The 19977-nt window shown below is 53.5% G+C and overlaps 6 protein-coding genes across 6 annotated transcripts; 2 read left to right on the top strand and 4 right to left on the bottom strand.

Moving 5' to 3' along the window:
- Window positions 1-321: 321 nt before the first annotated feature.
- Window positions 322-927, bottom strand: CKM354_001277800 (uncharacterized protein; the record flags this gene model as incomplete). The annotated part of the gene is made up of 1 exon (XM_044808303.1): window positions 322-927. One exon carries the CDS (start codon window positions 925-927, stop codon window positions 322-324), a length of 606 nt encoding a protein of 201 aa, XP_044664238.1.
- Window positions 928-1853: 926 nt separating this feature from the next.
- On the bottom strand, window positions 1854-3623 carry CKM354_001277700 (uncharacterized protein; the record flags this gene model as incomplete). Its single annotated transcript, XM_044808302.1, has 6 exons — window positions 1854-1904; window positions 2109-2159; window positions 2211-2252; window positions 2393-2443; window positions 2504-2551; window positions 2610-3623. 6 exons carry the CDS (start codon window positions 3621-3623, stop codon window positions 1854-1856), a joined length of 1257 nt encoding a protein of 418 aa, XP_044664237.1.
- A 1321-nt stretch (window positions 3624-4944) lies between these two features.
- CKM354_001277600 (uncharacterized protein) lies at window positions 4945-7842 on the top strand (the record flags this gene model as incomplete). The annotated part of the gene is made up of 5 exons (XM_044808301.1): window positions 4945-5025; window positions 5081-5276; window positions 5325-5605; window positions 5659-5928; window positions 5986-7842. 5 exons carry the CDS (start codon window positions 4945-4947, stop codon window positions 7840-7842), a joined length of 2685 nt encoding a protein of 894 aa, XP_044664236.1.
- Window positions 7843-8155: 313 nt separating this feature from the next.
- CKM354_001277500 (uncharacterized protein) lies at window positions 8156-11236 on the bottom strand (the record flags this gene model as incomplete). The annotated part of the gene is made up of 1 exon (XM_044808300.1): window positions 8156-11236. One exon carries the CDS (start codon window positions 11234-11236, stop codon window positions 8156-8158), a length of 3081 nt encoding a protein of 1026 aa, XP_044664235.1.
- An 811-nt stretch (window positions 11237-12047) lies between these two features.
- Window positions 12048-13464, bottom strand: CKM354_001277400 (uncharacterized protein; the record flags this gene model as incomplete). Its single annotated transcript, XM_044808299.1, has 2 exons — window positions 12048-12255; window positions 12335-13464. 2 exons carry the CDS (start codon window positions 13462-13464, stop codon window positions 12048-12050), a joined length of 1338 nt encoding a protein of 445 aa, XP_044664234.1.
- A 3979-nt stretch (window positions 13465-17443) lies between these two features.
- Window positions 17444-19537, top strand: CKM354_001277300 (uncharacterized protein; the record flags this gene model as incomplete). Its single annotated transcript, XM_044808298.1, has 1 exon — window positions 17444-19537. One exon carries the CDS (start codon window positions 17444-17446, stop codon window positions 19535-19537), a length of 2094 nt encoding a protein of 697 aa, XP_044664233.1.
- Window positions 19538-19977: the final 440 nt, after the last annotated feature.

The following is a 19977-nucleotide window of genomic DNA, read 5'->3' as shown; positions in this document are numbered from 1 at the left end:
TTGGGTTAGACGGTTATTTTTACTGTCGGTCGGGTTTGGAGTGGTAGGCATATGGGTGGGTGAGGGACTTACGCTCGAGTGGGAGCAGTAGTAGTGGTCGTCGTCGATGTGGTAGTACTGGTGGTCGTTGTAATGGAGGACGAGGTCGTCTGGGATCTACATTAGAGCCATTGCAACCCAAGGCAGGTTTATTCAACTCACAGAAGTAGTTGTGGAGCTCGAAGTAGTGCTCGAGGCTGTCGTGCTCGAGGCCGTTATACTACCGGAAGTAGTAGACGAAGTCTGATCACCTAAATCAGCCACATTTCCAATCTGCAATCGCTAGTCTGAGGCAATACGAACAGTAGTCTGAGCAGTAGTGGTCGAAGAAGTGGACGTAGATGTAGAAGCCGAAGTGCTACTAACGCTCGTCCCTTTCGTCGTCGTCGTCGTCGTCGTTGTAGTCACCTTCGGCACATAAACCGTCTTCGTATAAACCTTAGTCTTCGTCTTCGTCGTCGTCTTCGGATACCCCAAACAAGAACAGAAAGTGTGTAAATGATTCTTGTTCTTTTTCAATTGATTCCAATCCTTCGCATAACCCTTATCATTATACCCAGAAGCATAACCGTTAGGTCTATTGGCCTCAGCTTCCGCATCCGCAAATGCTTCTGCATCTCGAGGCTGCTGCTGATATCCATAGTACCCGCCACCACCTTTAGTCGAAGTAACAGTAACTGTCTTTGTCTTTTTCACAGTGGTATAAACGCATTTAGGAGGATATTTCGCTTTGCAGTAGTCGACGGCGGGATTATAATTCGAGAGGGAGGAGTAGCTGGAGTATGGGGCGCTTTTGCAGACGCGTGAAGGTTTGTTGGGGTATGTTGCAGAGGTAAAGGTTGCCCACGTGAGGCAAGCTAGCAGGAGGGAGAGGAAGGTGTACTGCATGGTCGCCTATCGAGAATGAGCAGTGCAATGGAGAACAGCTTACGCTACGCTGGGGCGCCTCGAGATCTATGCATCTTATAGCATTCGACGCTATATTATTGCCAAACATGCGGGCATTCATCGCAAGGCGTTTGAGGCGCTACACATGGGAAGGTATGGCAAAGTATGACCAGTGATCGTTATGATCGTTAAGCGAGAGGCGCGTCTCGCGTTCAGCCATTGCTCATACGATGTTTCTACTCTAGGCTTAGCGAGATCTTTTTATGAGAAACTAGTCGAGGAATCGACCAAGTGCCTTGGCAGTTGCTAGATTTGGCCTCATCACGTGTGTAAGTTTATGGTCTTGGGAAATCTTGGACGCGCTACTCGTGGCGTGGCGTTTGGCGGCCTCAAATCTGGGGGTGAAGAAGGAGAGAAGGTAGGCGACGAGGGGAGGAATTCCCGAAAGCCTGAGGTATTATTACTAGTTCTGGAATAGTAGTAGATCGTATACATGTCCATTCTGTCTCCTGCATCCGCGAAGAGGAGTTTCGCAGACCTGACTCTCAGACAGCAGATTCTCAGACCTTGCAAATGGTCTTCCATGGCCCGAACGTCTGGTAATGGTTGGCGAACCCTTTCTCATGCGATACGAGCATTCACCATTTCCTTTCCAACCATTCCACCATCACGTCCCAATAGCTTCCATTTAGCCCCGCCTCTGAACCCTCGGACCACCTCTCTTAAACAGTCGAGAGGGCGTGTCCGGATTGTTGCAAGCCGTGTAATCGATACAAGTATTTCCGTTGTTGCAGGACACCTCAGTAAGGCAAACCTGGCCGAAAGGGCAGTCGGCTGCAGAGTTGCAATCCTGTCCACAACCATTACTCGCATCAATACAGTTTGACTGGCCCGTGGTCGTCAAGTAACAAAAGCAAGCATTGCTGTTAACCCCTCCCATGAGACAGTCGGAGTCGGTGGTGCAAGGACGTGGGGTTCTGTAAGGGTGAATCAGTGTCAGTTTTGGTCTCTAGAATCTCTGCGGAAGCTTGTGGCGAGGGGTGTTAAAGCTGTTATCTGTGCGACTGACCCTTCGGGAGGAGCGGTAGTAGTGGTAGTTGTGGTAGTAGACGTTGTGGTGGTTGTAATTGTCTAGCTTTTGCGTCAGCATTATGAGAACAACTGGAGACCCTTCAACTTACCGTTGTTGAATCACTGGTCGTTGTCGAAGTCTCACTGGTCGTTGTGGTCGTCTGTTCTTTGCGTCAGCGCCATCACAATAGATGGCAAGGCCTTCCGCTTACCGTTGTTGAGTCACTAGTAGTAGTTGAATCGCTAGTGGTCGTCTACTCCTTGCGTCAGTGCTATCATAACAACACAAATTGAAGGCCCTTAATATTTGAGGAGCTCTGGTAACGAGACAATGATGTGAAACAGGCTTCAGGACGGGATTGGCTTCCCAACCAACGAAGAGACACGCACTTACCGTCGTTGTAGAATCCTGGGTTGTTGAAGTCGTCGTCGTCGTACTCGGCGTCTGAAAGCAATCAGCACATAACCAAAGCAGTCAAAATTGCTCGCAGGCTTTTGAACTCACGGTCGTGGTTGTCTCTGTGGTTGTTGAGCTACTCGTCGTGCTCAGCGTCTAAGTGTAGTCAGCAAATACCAGCGATTAGTCAAAGCATATGATTGTCTCAACCTACCGTTGTACTATCGGTAGTAGTCGTGCTTCCAGTAGTAGTCGTGCTTTCAGCAGAGGTTGTCGTGCTTTCAGCAGAGGTTGTCGTGCTCTCAGCAGGAGAGGTCGTGCTCTCAGAGCTAGTGGTGCTCTCAGAAGTAGTAGTGCTTCCAGCGGGGGTGGTGGTGCTCGTAGAGGTTGAAGTGCTCTCAGCAGGAGTGGTGGTACTCTGAGAGCTGGTGGTGGAGGTAGCAGACGTCGTAGTGCTCTCAGACGTAGTTATTGAAGCTATGCTAGTGGAAGAGCTGGTGCTGCTTTGAGATGACGTCTCTTGACTCTGAGTGGTACTTTGAGTAGTCGTGCTCGAGGGTTGAGTCTGAATGAATGTGCTCGTGGATTGAGTCTGAGTGCTTGTGTTCGTGGACTGAGTCTGAGCGGACGTGCTCGTACTTTGCGTTGCTGTGATTGTGGACTGACCTGATGTGCTCTGGGTGCTCGTAGCTCGAGTTGTTGTTACTTCCGTCGTAGAACCTGACGTCGTGGTCTCGATGAGATTGCTTGTGCTTTGAGATGTGCTTTTGCTCACATTTGTCGTAGTCAGAGTCGATGTTGCCTTTGTCGTTGAGCTTGCCTTCGTAGTCTTTGAGGTCGGGGGATAGACCACCGGGATATACGTCTGCGGGTGAAATTGTGTAGTAGTCTTTGGATATCCCAGGCAAGAGCAGAAGGTGTGCATATGGTCTTCGTCTGTGCGCAGTTTGTCCCAAAGTCCGGATTCACTGTGGCCATATCCATAGCCATCCGCCTGAGCAGCATGACCAACATCAGGCTCTGCGCGTCGAACCTTTTTCACTTGAGCGTAGACAGCTGTCGGCGAATACTTGGTATTGCAATGGTCGACAGCAGGACCGTAATTCGCAAGTGATGAGTAGGCAGAATATGGATCGCTATTGCACACTCCATACTTGGGGTATGCTGCAAATGCAACGGTCGCCCAGCTGAGATAAGCCAGCAACGTAGGCAGGAACTTGCAATGCATGGTCGCGTGATGACTGCTGGAAAAAGATAGAGGAAGACGACTTACTCTCGTTCCTGCTCAAAATCGTCCTCTTTCATAGCATGGGCTGATACACTAGCGGACATCGACCAAGCTCATGGCAAAGCTGCCGATGACTTCTCGACTGAGAATTGGTGTCGAGCGCGTAGCACGGCGTATGACGATGGCATGCTCCATCTTTGGTTGTAGGGGAAACGATGAGCTGCGAATCCGCAAGACAGGGACGCCCAGATCGATGAATTGAGTTTGTCCCAAGCGATTGCCAGTTAGAGCGATGCTCGAAGCTCCGCGCGAGAAAGCACGAACGCCGGTTCTGACGTGGGAGCTCTGGCAATGGTAAGGTGATGCAGCGCTCGATCCAATCGAGCGACCGCTCAGATGCCTGGTCAGCTGGCTAGAAGGACGTGCCGTCATTCAACCTTTTGGATGCGGAGAAGAGGAGAGGTCGAGGCAGTCGGCTGCTGTCAGTGTCAGTGCGGCTGCTGTCAGTGCGGCTTGCAGCCTGAGGCATCACACTTGGCGTGACGGGCCATGTCAAGTCAAGTTCAGCGTATGCAGAGGATTGCCATCCATCATCAATCAGCACCGTTCCTCTGCCTGTGCGGTCGATGTTTGAATCGAGAGCCCCATGAAATACAGCCGTCGCTTTGATCGTCAAGGCTTCGACGTGGTCAGAATCCAGATGGACGCGGAGAATGATGAGTTTCGGGCGATAGCAGAGTCCTTCGCGCCTCTTCTCACGGCACCGCTGTAGGTCGAGGGCAGAGAGACTCCACAGTCCATGGCAGCACTCGAATGTTGCCCGATACTGAATGAACAGCCTATCCCTCGAGAGCGTGAAGTCAAGCCGGCGATCGGAGGCCTTGATGTCTTGTATAGGCGGTACTTCGGACCGTCTGTCCTGGGCATATTTGGAGAGCTCCACCAGTCCCCACAGCCAAGAAGTCGGCAGGTGGATGTTGCGGAGAAGAAGATGGCGGGCAGACTGCGCGGTGTGAGCACTACGATCCATCCGCATCCTCGTCTCCACGCGCAGTCGATGGATTGGCCTCCTTCGGTGCGATGAAGCATTGGAGAAGCGGGCAGGGCGTTGCTTCCGCTCCCAAAACGGCGTGCCGATCACTTGCCGTTCCAATGACATGGCAACGCTCTTTCCTTCGCGGCTCGGCGCAGTCATGCTCGTGTAAGCCGTCACTCATTCAGCCTGTGCTGCCTTTGCCGACTCCGCTCCTTTCGCTCTTAAGAAACTGTCTCTCCTTCTCTTCCTCAATGCAGCGTTGACAGCAGCATCGACTTTCGCATCATGTTGTCCAGAGCCGTGCTCGGCGCCGTTTTGGCCGCCGTTGCTGGCAGTTTAGCTCAAGAAGGCAATGATACCGCACCTGTAGGTCAAGGGAAGAATTCACCGAGACGAGGATGGCACACCTGACGCACGACAGTTCCCAGACACTACATACCCAGATGCTATATCGCCAGACCCCGCTGTTGCAGAAGGCACACAGTCAAACCAAACATCTCCTCCAAAATACCCTTCGCCATGGAGCAGTGGCTTGGGCGACTGGGAGGCAGCATACAAGAGGGCAACCGAGATTGTTGCCCAGCTGACTCTCGAGGAGAAGGTCAACATCACCACAGGCAGGTCATCCCATTTCTGTTGCGCGGTCCTGAGCTAACAATTCCAAGGCAGCGGATGGCAGACAGAAGAGTGTGTAGGCAACACTGGATCCGTGCCTCGCCTCGGTATTCGATCCCTATGTTTCCAGGACTCGCCTACTGGCATGCGTTACACTGATTTCATTTCTGTATTCCCATCTGGTGTCAACGTCGGTGCGACATGGAGCAAAGCTCTAGCACACGCCAGAGGTGTGGCAATGGCCGAGGAGTTCCGCGACAAAGGTGTCAATGGATTCCTTGGACCTGTCGCCGGACCCATTGGACGTTCGCCAGCAGGTGGCCGTAACTGGGTATGCCCATGGCTGCATCATACGCATGAACTGAGACTGACTGTGTACAACAGGAGGGCTTCAGTCCCGATCCTTATTTGACTGGTGCGCTCTTCGCAGAGTCCATCAAAGGCGTCCAATCAACAGGACAGATAGCAGTCGGCAAGCATTATATTGGCAACGAGCAGGAGCACTTCCGACAGACACCTGAGACTTCAGGTTTCGGGCTTGCCAACATCACGTACCCGGGATCCAGCAATATTGACGATGTGACGCTCCACGAGCTGTACGCTTGGCCTTTTGCTGACGGCGTTCGAGCTGGATTGGCATCAATCATGTGCTCGGTATGTATTCTGAAGTCTGTGCATACCTTGGCGTCTGGCACACTAACATACGTGTAGTACAACCGCATCAACAACTCCGACGGTTGCCAGAACTCGTACCTGCAGAACTACGTCTTGAAAAACGAGCTCGGTTTCCAAGGCTTCATTTTGAGTGACTGGCAAGCCACCCACTCTGGCGTTTCTGCAATTCACGCTGGTTTGGACATGTCGATGCCTGGCGACATCGTCTTCAACGATGGACTCTCGTACTTTGGACCGAACCTGACTATTGCCGTCTTGAACGGCACTGTGCCACAATGGAGACTCGACGACATGGTCGTTCGTGTCCTCGCAGGATGGTACTACGTCGATGGCGACAGTGAGGAGAACAACAAGCCGACGAACTTCAACTCCTGGACGAAGGATACGTATGGTGCCGTCCACCGATATGCCGGCCCACAGTATGGATACGAGCTGATCAACGACCACGTCGATGTTCGCAAGGAGCATGGGAGATTGATTCGTCAAATCGGAAGTGCATCGACTGTGCTGCTGAAGAATGTCAACCACACCCTCCCGCTTACCGGAAAGGAGAAACTCACAACTGTGTTTGGAGACGACGCTGGCCCCAATTTAGCTGGTCCCAACGGGTGTTCTAACAGGGCATGCGCACAAGGGACCATTGCCATCGGTTGGGGCAGTGGTACGGCTGAATTTCCATACCTCATTACTCCAGACGCCGCAATCCAGCGAGAGGTCACTGATCACTATGGCGCGTACGAGTCTATCCTCAGCAACGGTGCTCTACCACAGATCCAGGCGCTGGCCAGACGTGCTGGTCAAGTCGGCGGCGTCTGCATTGCATTCGGAGCAGCAAACGCTGGTGAGGGTTTCGTTGCACCAGACAGCAACTACGGTGACCGCAACAATCTCACCTTCTGGCAGGGCGCCAATCAGATGTTGCGCAATGTTACTGCCAACTGTAACAACACCATTCTCGTTGTCCACTCGCCTGGTGCTGTCGAAGTGGAAGAGTACAAAGACCATCCTAACGTTACTGCCATTCTTTGGGCTGGCATGCCTGGCGAGCAGAGCGGCAACTCCTTGGCCGATGTCTTGTACGGCCGAGTCAATCCCGGTGCTAAGCTTCCATACACTATTGGACGCAACAGATCCGATTACGGCACTGATGTTTTATACTACATCAATGGCGATCCGCCACAATTCGATTTCGAGGAAGGGACCTTCATCGACTACAGGACTTTCGATCAGAGAGGCATTGAGCCAGTGTACGAATTTGGTTTCGGTCTGTCATACACAACTTTCAACTACAGCAACATCGAAGTTAGAGATACCGGAGCCGGCCCTTACGTTCCACAATCCGGCTCAACACAAGAAGCACCTACTTTCGGCACAGTCGACATGGACCCAGCCGCTCATGTCTTCCCCAGCGACAACTTCACCCGAGTCCCATACTTCATCTATCCTTACCTAAACTCCTCCAACCTCGAAGAATCCTACGGACACGACGACTTCGGCGACAACAGCTTCATCCCCGAAGGCAGTCTTGAAGGCACCGCTCAACCACTTCTCCCAGCAGGCGGCGCACCAGGAGGTAACCCCGCACTCTGGGACATCCTCTTCGTCGTCTCCGTCGACATCACCAACACCGGCCACCGTGATGGAGATGAAGTCGCTCAACTCTACGTTTCACTCGGCGGACCTTACGATCCCAAAGTCGTGCTTCGCGGCTTCGAGCGAGTTAATATCCCAGCGGGCAAGACTGTTACTGTGGATTTCCATTTGACGAGACGTGATCTTTCGAATTGGGATTCGGCGAAACAGGACTGGATCGTTCGAACGGAGCATCAGAAGAAGGTTTATGTGGGAAGTAGCTCGAGACAGCTTTTGCTGGAGCAGGATCTGGAGATGTAGGCTGTCAGCACAGAAATGGCGGCAGCTGGAAAATTGCACAGGACATTATGCGCGCAATTGTCATGTGTGATCCGATCCACATGCACGTCAAATGACGACCAAAAAGCATGGAAATAATAATGTAGATGATTCAATGATCACGATGAATTGTGACTAAGGTTTCCTGAACCTCGTGTGCCTGTCGCACGTGAAATACCTCTCATTTCGTCTTGTGCGTGCCATTGCTGGATGTCCGAAAGACATGCTCACTGATCTGGGCAGTTGGTGGATTGCGGTACTCATATCCCTCTCATTCCACGAAGCTACTGTGCTGCTACCCTAAATCAACCTGCCGTTTCTTCTTCCGTTTCACCTTAGCCACAGGTTTCTCTTCGCCTTCTTCCTCCTCTCCTCCAACAACAACAGGCTTCTCTTCACCACCCTCACCCTGTTCCGCATCCTTCACCTTCTTCTTCTTTCGTTTCTTCTTAACAACCTGCTCTCCTTCTGCGTTCGCAGCAGCGCCCTGCTCATCACCCCCTTGCAGCGCAACAACAGCTTTCTTCTTCGTCTTCTTTCTCTTCACAACCATCCCTTCATCATCATCCGGCTCACCGATCATTTCCTGCTTTCGCTGAAGTTCAAGTCTCAGTCTCTCAACTTCTTTAATCGCGCGTTGCATTTCTTCCTCCTCTGCCTGTCGGCGCTCGAAGTCGTGGCGACTGTGCAGACCATTCGCTGGACCGGGTTCGTCGTTCAGGGAGAGAGACGAGAGACCACTGCTGTCGACTTGGAGAAGAGATTTCGGACCTCGAGATGTTGTAAGATTGAAAGGGTTCTTCGCAGGACTTGATGAGAATGAGGGTGGTGTACCGTTATCACCGCCCAGTGTCTCATCCGCAGCGACCTCGAAGTGCTTCTTCGGTTTTTTCCTTGTCGCAGGTTGAGGCGAAGCTCGCCCTCGCTCCTGAGTATCTCGTGCGTCGAGTTTCAGCTCCATAACTGGGATGTCGTCCACATTCAGGTCCTCCCCGTTCGCGTTCTTCAAGATGTTATGCATTGGCGTGGAAGTGCCAGAGCCGCGTTCCGAGTCGATGTAGTACGGATCATCCTTGTAGCGCTCCCTTCGCTCTGCTTTCTTGCGCAGCAAGCTTTCACGGTCGATGTCGGCATCTGAATCTTGGTATGAAGTAGCCCGCTCTGGTCCTGGCTCTAACAACTCTGCAGCGGGTCTCGAGCTGCTGCTTAGCGACGTTGCCACTGCCGATGGCTTCTCATGATAATATCTGTAAACTTCATCATTGGCATCCTCGTAATCTGTGTCATATTCCGCCTGGCTGAGGAGGTACTGGAGGTTACTGTTTATCGGCTCGTCAAGCTGAAGGTCGTCAGGTTTGGGTACGTTCCTCAGCGCAGAAGCCGCAACTGGGTTGAGGTCCATGCCCGAGAAAAGTGCCGGAATCGCCTGTGTTAGTAGTAGTGGTGGCTCAGAGTAGCCTTCATCTGTGTCAGTCTGCTGATTTGAGGCAGCTTCGGAGGCAAGTCGCATGAGATCGAGGTATTCTACTGCCCTCTCTTGCACTTCCAGGTTGGGGTGCAATGTCAAAGGCTCCAGAAAGTGTATGATTCGTGACGTCCACAGTGTTGTAGTGTTCTTCCTCGTTGAGGTCCACGCAACTTCCTGGTTCCCAGTCAAGCAAGCAAAGATCTTCGGTATTGCTTGTAGATAGCTTGCTAAAGGATCTGCGGGTAGCTGAGCGCTGGAAGTGTGCAGCAATGACGTGAGAACAGACTCTGGATCATGCAGCATATCCGCGTATTCGCCCGCAATGAATGCCGCAGAAGTCAAAACGCCTTGGCCACTGCTGCTGCCAGCTGGGAATAGCTTTTCACGTTGATCGATGAGTAGCAAAGCCTGTGCAGCAGCGGCCGCCTCAGGACGAACTGCTTTCACGCGAACAGCCACGTTGAGCAGCTCAGCACCTATCCGGTCCGCAGTGTTTGATGTGGAGGGGCATTGCTTTACTAGCTCCAGTAAGACGCCGATGTACCACTCGAAGTCGTTCATGTTAGCGTAGTTCTCGTGCGAGCACATTTCCAGTACACGCTCAATGACTGATGTTCTGTAGTCGTCTGGAAGAGGAGGCGCTTGTGTCGACTTGGGCTGCCTAGGATTGGCCGGCGCTTGCATGTCATCGTCGTCTTCCATCGCCATGGGCACGATCCCGTCATGCATTGCCCGATCATTCTCTGGCTCATCCACTACTGAAGCCTTTCCGGCACTTCGCAGCTGCTTCAGTAGTCTTTCGACAACCGTTTGCAAGTTGTGCGCATTTACCATGCCCACAACCAAATCCAGTGCTCTCGTCCGGATGGAGATATCAGCATCGTCGATACATTCCAGAATGACATCCTGATGCTGTCCAACCAGATCTGCATGACTGCTCGTAATCTTCACGAAAGCCAACAGAGCCACATATCTCAGATTCGGATCCCCTTCAATGACCAGCATAGCCCTTAGCTTGTTCACGCACAACCTCGCAATCTCATCTCCCTCCGTTGTACCCTCTGCAGCCTCCATAATGCCACCTTGTATAATGCCATTAATGCACTCATACAACAAGCTCATCGCCGGCGTAGTCTTGATAATACTCGTCAAAGGCGGCAACAGCTTCCTGACCAGCCTCGGCTCCAGCGGCGTCAGAACAGAAAACAACTTGATAATCTTGATCGCCATCCAATTATTCCCGCCCGCAGTCAACAGCTCAAATAACCTCGGAGCCAAAGGCAAGAAATCCGCCGGCCGTCTCCATCCCAACTCACACACAACATTCACAATCGCCGCCGTGACACTCGGATCCTCCCCTTCATCCAACAATCTCTCCTTGATCTTCGGCCACGCAGGTCTCAGCGTCTCCGGATAAACCAGCGCCAAACGATAAAGCGTCACAATCGTCTTCTTCCGAATCGCAGGCAAAGAATGCGACAGCCTTGGCAATAAATCCGTCAACAGACTATTCGCCATCGAAGGACTAATCACATGCGGAATCGCCCCCAAAGGAAGTTGAATCACAACTTTATCCGAACTCTGCACATCCTTCTTCAACAGATTCTCCGCCAGCATGAGGACCTCTGTATCCGGGCGGAACGACTGCACTGCTGCCAGATAACCCACTCGTTTCTGCAAATATTTCGCGCTACTCATGACTTCCAGTACATGGAAAGATGCCCAAGACATGTCGTGACCGAACATCTCCAAATAGACGAGTTTCATGAGCGCCGTGGCTTTCTGGTCCATGTCCTGGCTCTTGATTTCTTTGCGACATTCTTGGAGCGAGAGTTGGATGTATTCGCGTTCGTTGCCTTTGTGGGCCCGCAGGCCGCGGATGAGCTGGTAGATGTCCTTTTCGAACATGGCTGCGGTTGTGGGTTATCGCGATGTGGAAGTCGGACGAAGGACAACGGCGCCTGGATGTTTCGCGCACAAAGGTATAGGCGAGGCTCGAGCTATCATGGTGTTGATCGCTGTGCGGACGCTATGGACGTAGCATGGCGTGGGCGGTCGGGATGGCTCGAGGAAGGGCTATGGTCGTGAGTGAGTCCTGCTCTGCCCAAGTTGCATGATCAAGTGATGAAGTAGGTGTAGCCGATCTCGATGTGGGGCACGAGGGCTCGAGCTTATTGATGCCAAGGAATATGGCGTATTGGTCGATCAACAACCAGAAGACATCAAATAAGATATCAAGAGCGAGAGCTCTCACACTGTTCATGGCAATATCATTTTCAATGTAATTCATCTGGAGCTTCAATAGCTTCTGTGTACGTGCAACCCTGTCCTAACGTCGCCAACGTGCATCGTCTCCGCATCTGCCAGGTACTGTCTCAACAGTGCTTCTCTGATGCACACCACAAATTGCCAACATCCAAGCTGTGGTGACTGACCGTTTTGCTCAATGTACTGTCGTCAATACTTTTGGTCTGGAACCAAGATTCTGTCAACCTCCATCTCTTGTTCACCATCTTCCAACACGCCCAATATCGGCTCGCCTTGCTCAATGCCGGCGTATCTTCGCGGCCTGCACATGTCTCTATCATGTGCGCGATTCGATGGGCTGTAGAGCCCTCATACAGTGTCGTCCGTGGCATTAGACATGCACACTCACGGAACACCGGACCGGAAGCGCCCTTTTTCGTGGTCTACGCACCAAGAATACCATTGGCAATGCTCAATCTCCATCATCATCGTCATTGGCCTCGTTCTTGTTATCTTTCCTGATCGGAATTTTGATTCCTTGGCCAGCAAAGCACTTGCTCAGCGGAGTTGACTCTATAACACCAGGGAATTTCTTCGCCGAGTAGACTTGAAACTTATCCGAAAATGTCCATGCCAATACTGGTGCGCTTCCGCGATTGACTCCAGGAGCTCCTCGGTTGCTAATATCAATGAAGCTCATACGAAGCCCGCGATGAGTCAGCACGTATCATGCAGAACATTGCTGTACGATTGACTCACCTGAAGAAACCCTCTGTCCGCACACTCAAATCTTGAAGCACAAACCAGAACCCTTGCTTACCCTCGTTGTCACTCAGGCGTGCTGCGTTCACAGTCAAGCTGCCTATGAGATTGCGAGTGTACATCGCGCTCGACTGCTGAGCGGGCGCGGGATACCCAATGGGCTGACCCATCTGACCATAGAACATTCCACCACCGTAAGCCGGCCTTGTCACCTGGGAAGGATGAATAGGAACCGAGGCATAGAAAGGGCCTCCTTCGCCTATGTACATCACCTGGGTCGTCTCGTATGGTCGAGGAGTCTCTGCTGGAGGGGGGTATGAGGTAGTTGTGGCACTACTAATGCTCACAGCAGGGCTGTTACTAGAAGCTCTGACAACGTTCGCCTCGCGATCCGCAGTCTCTGCCCAGAGGTCGACTTGGAGGATGTAGAATGAAGGGTCGCCAAGGAGTCCGTCATCCATGCCGACTTCTTTGCCGGTGGTGGAATCGACAATCACGAGTCTGACACATGGCGGTGGTGTTATTGGCCTTCGATCCTTGTCTCCAAATCCACACATGCGCGCTCTTTGAGGCTGTTGCACCACCTGTAGACTGTAGCGTAGCCCTTCGCGTTCGCTGCTGTGAGACATCTTCTTATCGCCGTTGGGAAGCAAGTTGCTGGGACGCGCCGGTTGGGGCGGCAGTGACGATTGCTGCGGCGGTTGCATGGGTGGTGGGGGCGCTGGCATACCATATTGGGGCTGTACTGGGTTAGCAGAGCTAGGTCGCTGTGAGCTTGGAGCTTCTGTTACGATAGGCATATGCGCCATTGGAGCTCCCATATGCGGCGCTCCCAGAGGTGGCAGCTGGTTCTGCATGTATTGTCCCGGCATGGGAGGAGGTGGCCCTCGAAGCTGCTGCTGCGGATGTTGCTGTGGGTGCTGCGGGTGCTGTTGAGGCGGCAGCGCAGGTGGTTGGCCATAAGCCGGATACTGCTGGTATGGATGCATGTCCGCTCCGTTGGGTTGCTGTCCGTTGGCGTACTCGCCACCACCTCGAGTATTGATAGAAGGATGTACGCCGTTGGAAGGATATTGCGGTTGAGCAGACGAGTACTGCATCGGCGGGGGGATCTGTTGATGCTGCATGGTCGCCGCTGTGCACGAGGTGCTGTTCCTGCCTGGACTTGATCGATCGGGAGGGCGCAGCGCAGCGCAGCGTGGAGGGACGGGTAGCTCGGTATGGGCAGGAACGAAGGACTCGAAAATGAAGACAGAAGCTGGGTCACTTCTGGCGAGAGACACAAGCGCGAGAGGGGCGAGTGAGGTATGGGCCTTTGACTTTGGGAGTGATCCAGGTACTCGGTGAACTCTCAATGGGCACCCAGCCTACGTCGATGCAGCGAAGGGTGATGACAGGCCTCCCAGTCGCTGAGGCAAGACGGGAACGCGCCACACCAGCTCTGGCTGCTGTTGCTTTTCACTTTTCAGACGAGCCCCGGCTCCTGCATGCCCACTCGTCCCCGCGTCGATTATATTACCAGAGTCGGAGGTGTCGAGCGTGTCGAGGAGCGGTGGGGCATCGGAGAATATGTGCAGACGTGTGTTGTGCGTGCAGACAGACGTGTCAGACGAGGGCGGCAGGCGCGGCGGCGGTGTTGAGTGTCATGTAGCACAGCGCTGCACGCTCTGGTCGTGGTATCTGCTCACAGCCAGTCAATTACGCCGCTCGACACTCAGCAATGGGGCCACAGCAGGCGTGTGCCGGGTTCGTACATGGAGCTAGAACGATCAATCCCTCGCCGCGGCGGCTGCTGCGTCGGGCGTTGCTGCGAGCGCGGTGCTGTGCTGGAGCCACACAGCGTCGCGGTGGCCGGTGTGAGGACTGTCTCAGCTGTCACGATCGCTGGCGGGCGTGCTTGTGTCGCGGTGGGCGGGCTGATCTGGCGGCAACGTTTCCAATGCGGCGGCTCCCCCTACGTCGTTGTGTCGCCTCGGGCAGCAGTGGCACACACGAGGAGGGATGCAGCTGACGGGACGGGCTCGACAGGGCAGAGGGTGAGCGACGACGACCTGACGCCCACCACGGCATCCACTTTTTAAGAGCCACTTGACGGCGACGAGGCTCGCTCGATGTCGCGCAGCTCCCCAAAACACGCCACAGACCACGCGCGGGCTCGAGCAAATGGGAGCGGTCCCGCGCTGGAGGGGGCGCGTCGCTAGCTCGCCGACCAGCAGCTCCTTGTACCACACTCCTGGGCCGGCTTTGCAGCTCCCGCCTCCGCTGCAAAAGTGCTGTCGAGCGATGCGCTGCTGCTGCTGGCGAGTATGTGGTCGACTGCGGTGCAATGTCTGCTGCAGCGAGTGGCCATCGGGCCTTGCATCGCCCCTCCCCTCCCTCCACCTCCACCGCCGGGCCTGGCGGGCGACGGTCTGGGCTCCTCAATGGCAGTCCGCATGCGCGAGTGACAGGCCTTCTGCACGCAGACGATCCGCCCGCTGCAACCACCAGACCGCTGCGCCGGAGAGCTCCAACGACACGGCGCCCGCGATGCTCTGGACGCGGAGTCGGGAGACTCTATTTCAGCCATTCACGCTGCTTCCAGCAAGCTGCTGCCGCCAAGCACCACCTGTGCCTCGCCATTTGGCGAACGCGTTCTCATGCAGCTAGGGTATGCTCGTCAGTCGTGATCCCAGGAGAGTGTGCATTGGTGCGTCTATTGCACGGCAATGCACCTCCGGCAGCCAGGGGTCTTGAGCAAGTAGAAGGCTAATGACGATGACCTGCTCCTCCTCGCAGAACTCCAACGCACGACACATGCTGCCCGAGTCGACCCCCGTCTGTAGGCATGCAAGGCAGCGTCAAGTTGAGGTATTCGTGCTACCACTCGAAACAGCGCCACTCACCTTCTGCTCTGTGGCGCAGAAGATGAGGTGCGAAAAAGCGACGGGGGCGGGGTGGAGTTGATCGACAAGTGGAGGCACAGGACGTGCCCTCGAACGCGAGCTACGAAACGGCGCAACAAGACCATTTCGCGGAAACGTTCGGTCGGCCATAGAGAACTGTCCGGCTTCTTCTTCGAATGGCCGGCATGCTATACAATCACCGCCGGCTCCAGCCACCTCATCTCCGCCAGCATTTTCGGAAGAATGATCGCTCTGAATGAGCGATCGCGAGCCGAGCACGATGGTCTCGGTGAGAGATTCGGACTTGCTAATGTGCTGGTCTGACCTCTTTCCATGTCCTCCGCCTATGGCAACGGCGATGAATCGCTGTGGGAAGTATCTCTTTTCACAGTGCACAGCACGAACATTTTCTAGCATCTGGTTGTTTTCCTTGGCGGCTGAGTTCACCTCGAGTGAATACTGGCGATATCTCAACATCTTGAATATTCTGTCCGGCCTTTCGAGTGCTGATCAGAGATCAACAACAACTCCGCGATAGCTTCGTATCCGTTATTAGGAACACATAGGCGAGTCGAGAACATGACGCACAATTGCAGTGCCGAATTATAACCCAAGACTGATCTACGATCGCGTTTCGGGACAACTTCGCCTCGATTGACGATATGCGGAAGAGACGGATCCTGAGCCTGACCCCTTTTGTATTGAATAATTCACGGAGCCAAGAGCAGAATGCCATCGTCAGAAGCATTCGTCAGGAACTCGAAGTCCGACAATCGACAGAATCTGTTGCCGTCAAGATGTAGATCGTGAAACACACGATGCTGGTCGGCGATCTCGTCAAGACCCAGCATGACAGCAAGCTAAGCATCGGACATGACTCGATGCGAACACCTCTTCAGGACCTCATGTGGACCATCCTCCGATCTTGCTGCTGACTAAAGTTGACGACGCTCGCACTCTGCTCGGTTCGTATACTTCATCGCTACAACCTTCCTGTTGCATGGATCGCGGAAAGAAAAACACAATCCGTAGCAATGACCTCCTGCATAACCACGATGGGTCTCTCGAGACGAAAAGCGTTGTTTCGCGATCAAGTCGATCGGAATAGCTTATGCGTTGTTTATCCCTGATCTAGATGATCTGTCAGTCCAGGAATGGACAACGCATGTCGACGCACCCACGATCTGATGATGCTGACCTATCGGTTTAAGGAAGTATCGCCTCCCGACATTATACCTCATCCGGACTCAACCGCGCTGCAGGATTGCTTCGATATCAGCGGGGAATCGAAAGTCTGGTTCCGGGAATGCAGCACGGAGCTGTCAACCAGATACTGCTTCCTCCGCTCGAGCACGAATCGCTGCTTGACGAGAGCCTCACGCCGACGGAATCTTTTCCTGCTTCCCTGCATCTGCTCAGCCCAACGCCAGGCAGATGCCAGACGCAGCGTGTCGCTTGACGACTTGCGTGGCTTGTTCGGGCATCAGAGATTATGCAATGCGTGTGTGCGGCTCCGCACTGCTGCACAGCATGTGGTGAGTACGAGGATCATGGCTATGACAACGACGACAGTATAGTGCTTGACATTGTCACATTGAGTCACGCCCGCCACCGAACTCAGGCAGAGCTCACGGTCCTGTCCCTCCTCCGTTCTTCCTCCAGGTCGCTGCCCCGAAATATTCGTCAAGTCCTCAAGTAAAAGCCACCGATTGTACTGTTCAGTATCCACACGTGGCCACTGACAGACATAGGTAATGAAGCCACGCTGATTGACCACTGTATAAAACTTGTATAGATCATCGCAGTCACCACTCAATCCTCCCGACCGTGGGCGGGCTACATAATCAGCTCATCAACTTATGAAGCTCTCATTTGTAACTCATCTCGGCACAGTACGTGAAGATGCTGTGCTCAGATGCTGTATGTAACTGGCAGGTACACATCTAGCTCTCTGCGAACATCTTGACCTCAACTACGACGATAGATAATGGCGCTTTGTGCTGGCATTTTTGGTCATGAGATCTATGGTAGACTCATCTTGGAGTGAAGTAAAGTCTTATCGCAGCTGCACTTTCCTAACCTCACTTTTAATGCAGCCAAGCTGCTAGCGTGCTTCACCTGCACAACAACCAGCAGCAAGCGCGCTTTGGACGCGCTCGAAACTTCCACGTAACACTACATCAAAGTTACCACCTCTCATGTCTTGTTGTTCTTGATCACAATGGCGCCCAAGGAGTGGGACCTAAACGCACGCATCAAGGCGCTCTACATGCCTGCCCTCGACCGCAGCAAGCTAGAAGCGCAAGATCCAGGCAAACGCAACATCACCATATTGAACTGGGCGAAATGCATTCGGGCAGATGGCAAGTCCCTCTTTGCTATCGCACGTGTACCTTTCAGCCGTGGCAGTTCGGGACCCGAGAGGAGGAAGGCAGCAAACAGGAAATGGGCATTTCAATCCCAAGCAGTGAAGGACTATTTCATCGCTTGTTCGGCGCAGGTTATCGGAGGCAATCTGCACGCGCTGAGAGAAGTGTTGGACCTCTATGGAGAGGTTGCCTGGATCGGGGATGGAGTACAGTTGCCACTGCCGGAAGAAGCGATGAGCAACTATCGGAGGAAATCGAAGATGACTTCAGCTTTCACTCCTGTACGAGACGCTCAGGTGCCCAAGTTGACAACATCGAAGGCAGTGTCCAAACTTCCCGGGGTGGCTCCGGCTGGAGCGAAGGAGACGACAAGTAGAACAGAACGTTTCTCTTGGGTTGTGCCATCGATGAAGGCGCCTTCGACAGAACGAGTGACCCACATGCCGGTTGTCCAACAGCATCGATACAATTTGAGGAGCGCGGGCAACCCGGTCACCCCCAGCTCATCAACACAAGATTCGACAACTCAGCAAATTCGACACAGCTTGAGGAGTGGTGAGAAACAGAAAGATATTCCACAAGCCTCGTTGCTTATTGGGACTCCATGCAAATCCCGCCCACTAGAAGCGGCACCAGTCAACCAACTAATTGAGCAAAGCAACGGCAATGTGCAGTATGCGCCAGACGCGAGACTCCCGCTGGCTCCACTATTGCAACCGCGAGTCTCGAGAATGGCGGCGCTCTTGGAGCATCCCTCCAAGCCCGTCGCTCAGCAAGGCTTCAGTCTCTCTTCTCATGCCAAGCAAGTGGAAAGCAGCCCTAAACCACTGCTACCACATCCGTCGCACGACTTTCTTACCGGCTCGCAAGCAATTGTCCCAAATCAGTTGCCCCAGCCACTACGGCCGGCCAAGGGTCGACAATACGATGATTTTGATAAGAGCATAAGTCTGGCCCAGCGGTTTGAGTACTTTGGCATGCAACCATTCAACGCAGAAAAGCTGCGCAGTCTGCAACCAGCCGAGCGAGATGGGTATCTGTCAACTTGGCACAAGATCACAAGTAAAGTCTTGGCTGGACTGGTATTTCTGCCAGCCTATGCCAGTTTTCCAAGAGAACTGAAGGAGCTCGAGACGGCCGATGAATGGCGGGAGCGTCTATGGCGAGAAATGACTTCACTGGAGCGAGACCATTTCGCACAAGCTATGGTCGAGCGGAAGCAAGAGGGTGGCGGTGCCGCCTCAAGGCTTTTCCAAGTCATCGCGTCAGAGCTGGGCCAGTACATTGCTTTCACAGCGTTCTACACAGGAGCCGCATTCACGCCAGCAGAGATTCGATACCCCAGATACGAGTCCCTCGATCTCGAGACCATCATCAGAGATCCATCAACAGACAATTTGAACACAGTTAACGATTGCTTCGACGGCGAAGATCAGGACCTGTTCAATTTTCACCTCTTCCCGCTGGTCTGCGAGGGCATCGATACCGTCGCAAGTGACCCAGTCGTGGCCCACTTAGTCGATTCGCTGTGGCAAGGCCTGCAGTGGGACGAATCGGCGACATGGAAAGAAGGATCTTGGTGGCTGAAGAAAAAGCTGAAGCGTAACGAGCCGTTCGCTCTCGTGGGGCTGCTCCAGTGCACGCCACTTGGCTGTTCGACAAGCTATCACGAGATGGCACAGGATCTGCTCATACGCTGGGCTAAAGGCGAAGCCAAGCTGGGAAACGAGGCACCCGATGGAAACACGGAACTGCCATCGATAACTCGCTCAGAAGAGCCATCATCCGGCTCCTTGCCGTCGTTCCCAAGTGCGCCGGAGCCGTCCACTTCTTCGACCGAGGAGGTCACAAACCTGATGGGCAAAGTTTCCATCCTGAACCCAGGCGACAATCTGCTCCAGGAGAAAGCTGAATGCGGTTTAAAAGCGTCAATATGGGCCCACTGATTGGCAGACCGCATTGATTGTCGCAATTATGCCTCTGTTGTGTCGAAAGAAGTGACGTACGCGCATTGAAGGAGCGCAGAGGTGGCATCCAGCAAGTGATGAACGTGAGGGTTGTTGAACTGCCGAGGCCTGGCCTGCAGAGAGGATTCCAGAAGGTCGGCTGAAAGCAACGTGTTGGCTTTCGATGGGAGGCCGAATCATGTCGACGAACTGATCAATGTTGAGTGTGAAAAACCTTGGTCGCCGATATCAAGGATGCTCGTAAAGTCTTTCATGTAGCGATAGCAATTTTCCGCCAGACAAAACCATGTGCTCTATTGCAAGTTACAGAATATGAGCCACACCACTCGAACACTACGTGGCCAAATTGCTCAGTGGGCAGAGAGGACTACGCGAAGTCCTCAATCTATACCCATTCGAGTTTTGATATAGCTGGCGTG

Source organism: Cercospora kikuchii, assembly GCF_019650295.1.
Source record: "Cercospora kikuchii DNA, contig_00009, whole genome shotgun sequence".
NCBI classification, from domain to species: domain Eukaryota; kingdom Fungi; phylum Ascomycota; class Dothideomycetes; order Mycosphaerellales; family Mycosphaerellaceae; genus Cercospora; species Cercospora kikuchii.
The sequence above is the reverse complement of the archived record's forward strand: the minus strand, read 5'-3'. Positions and strand labels throughout refer to the sequence as shown.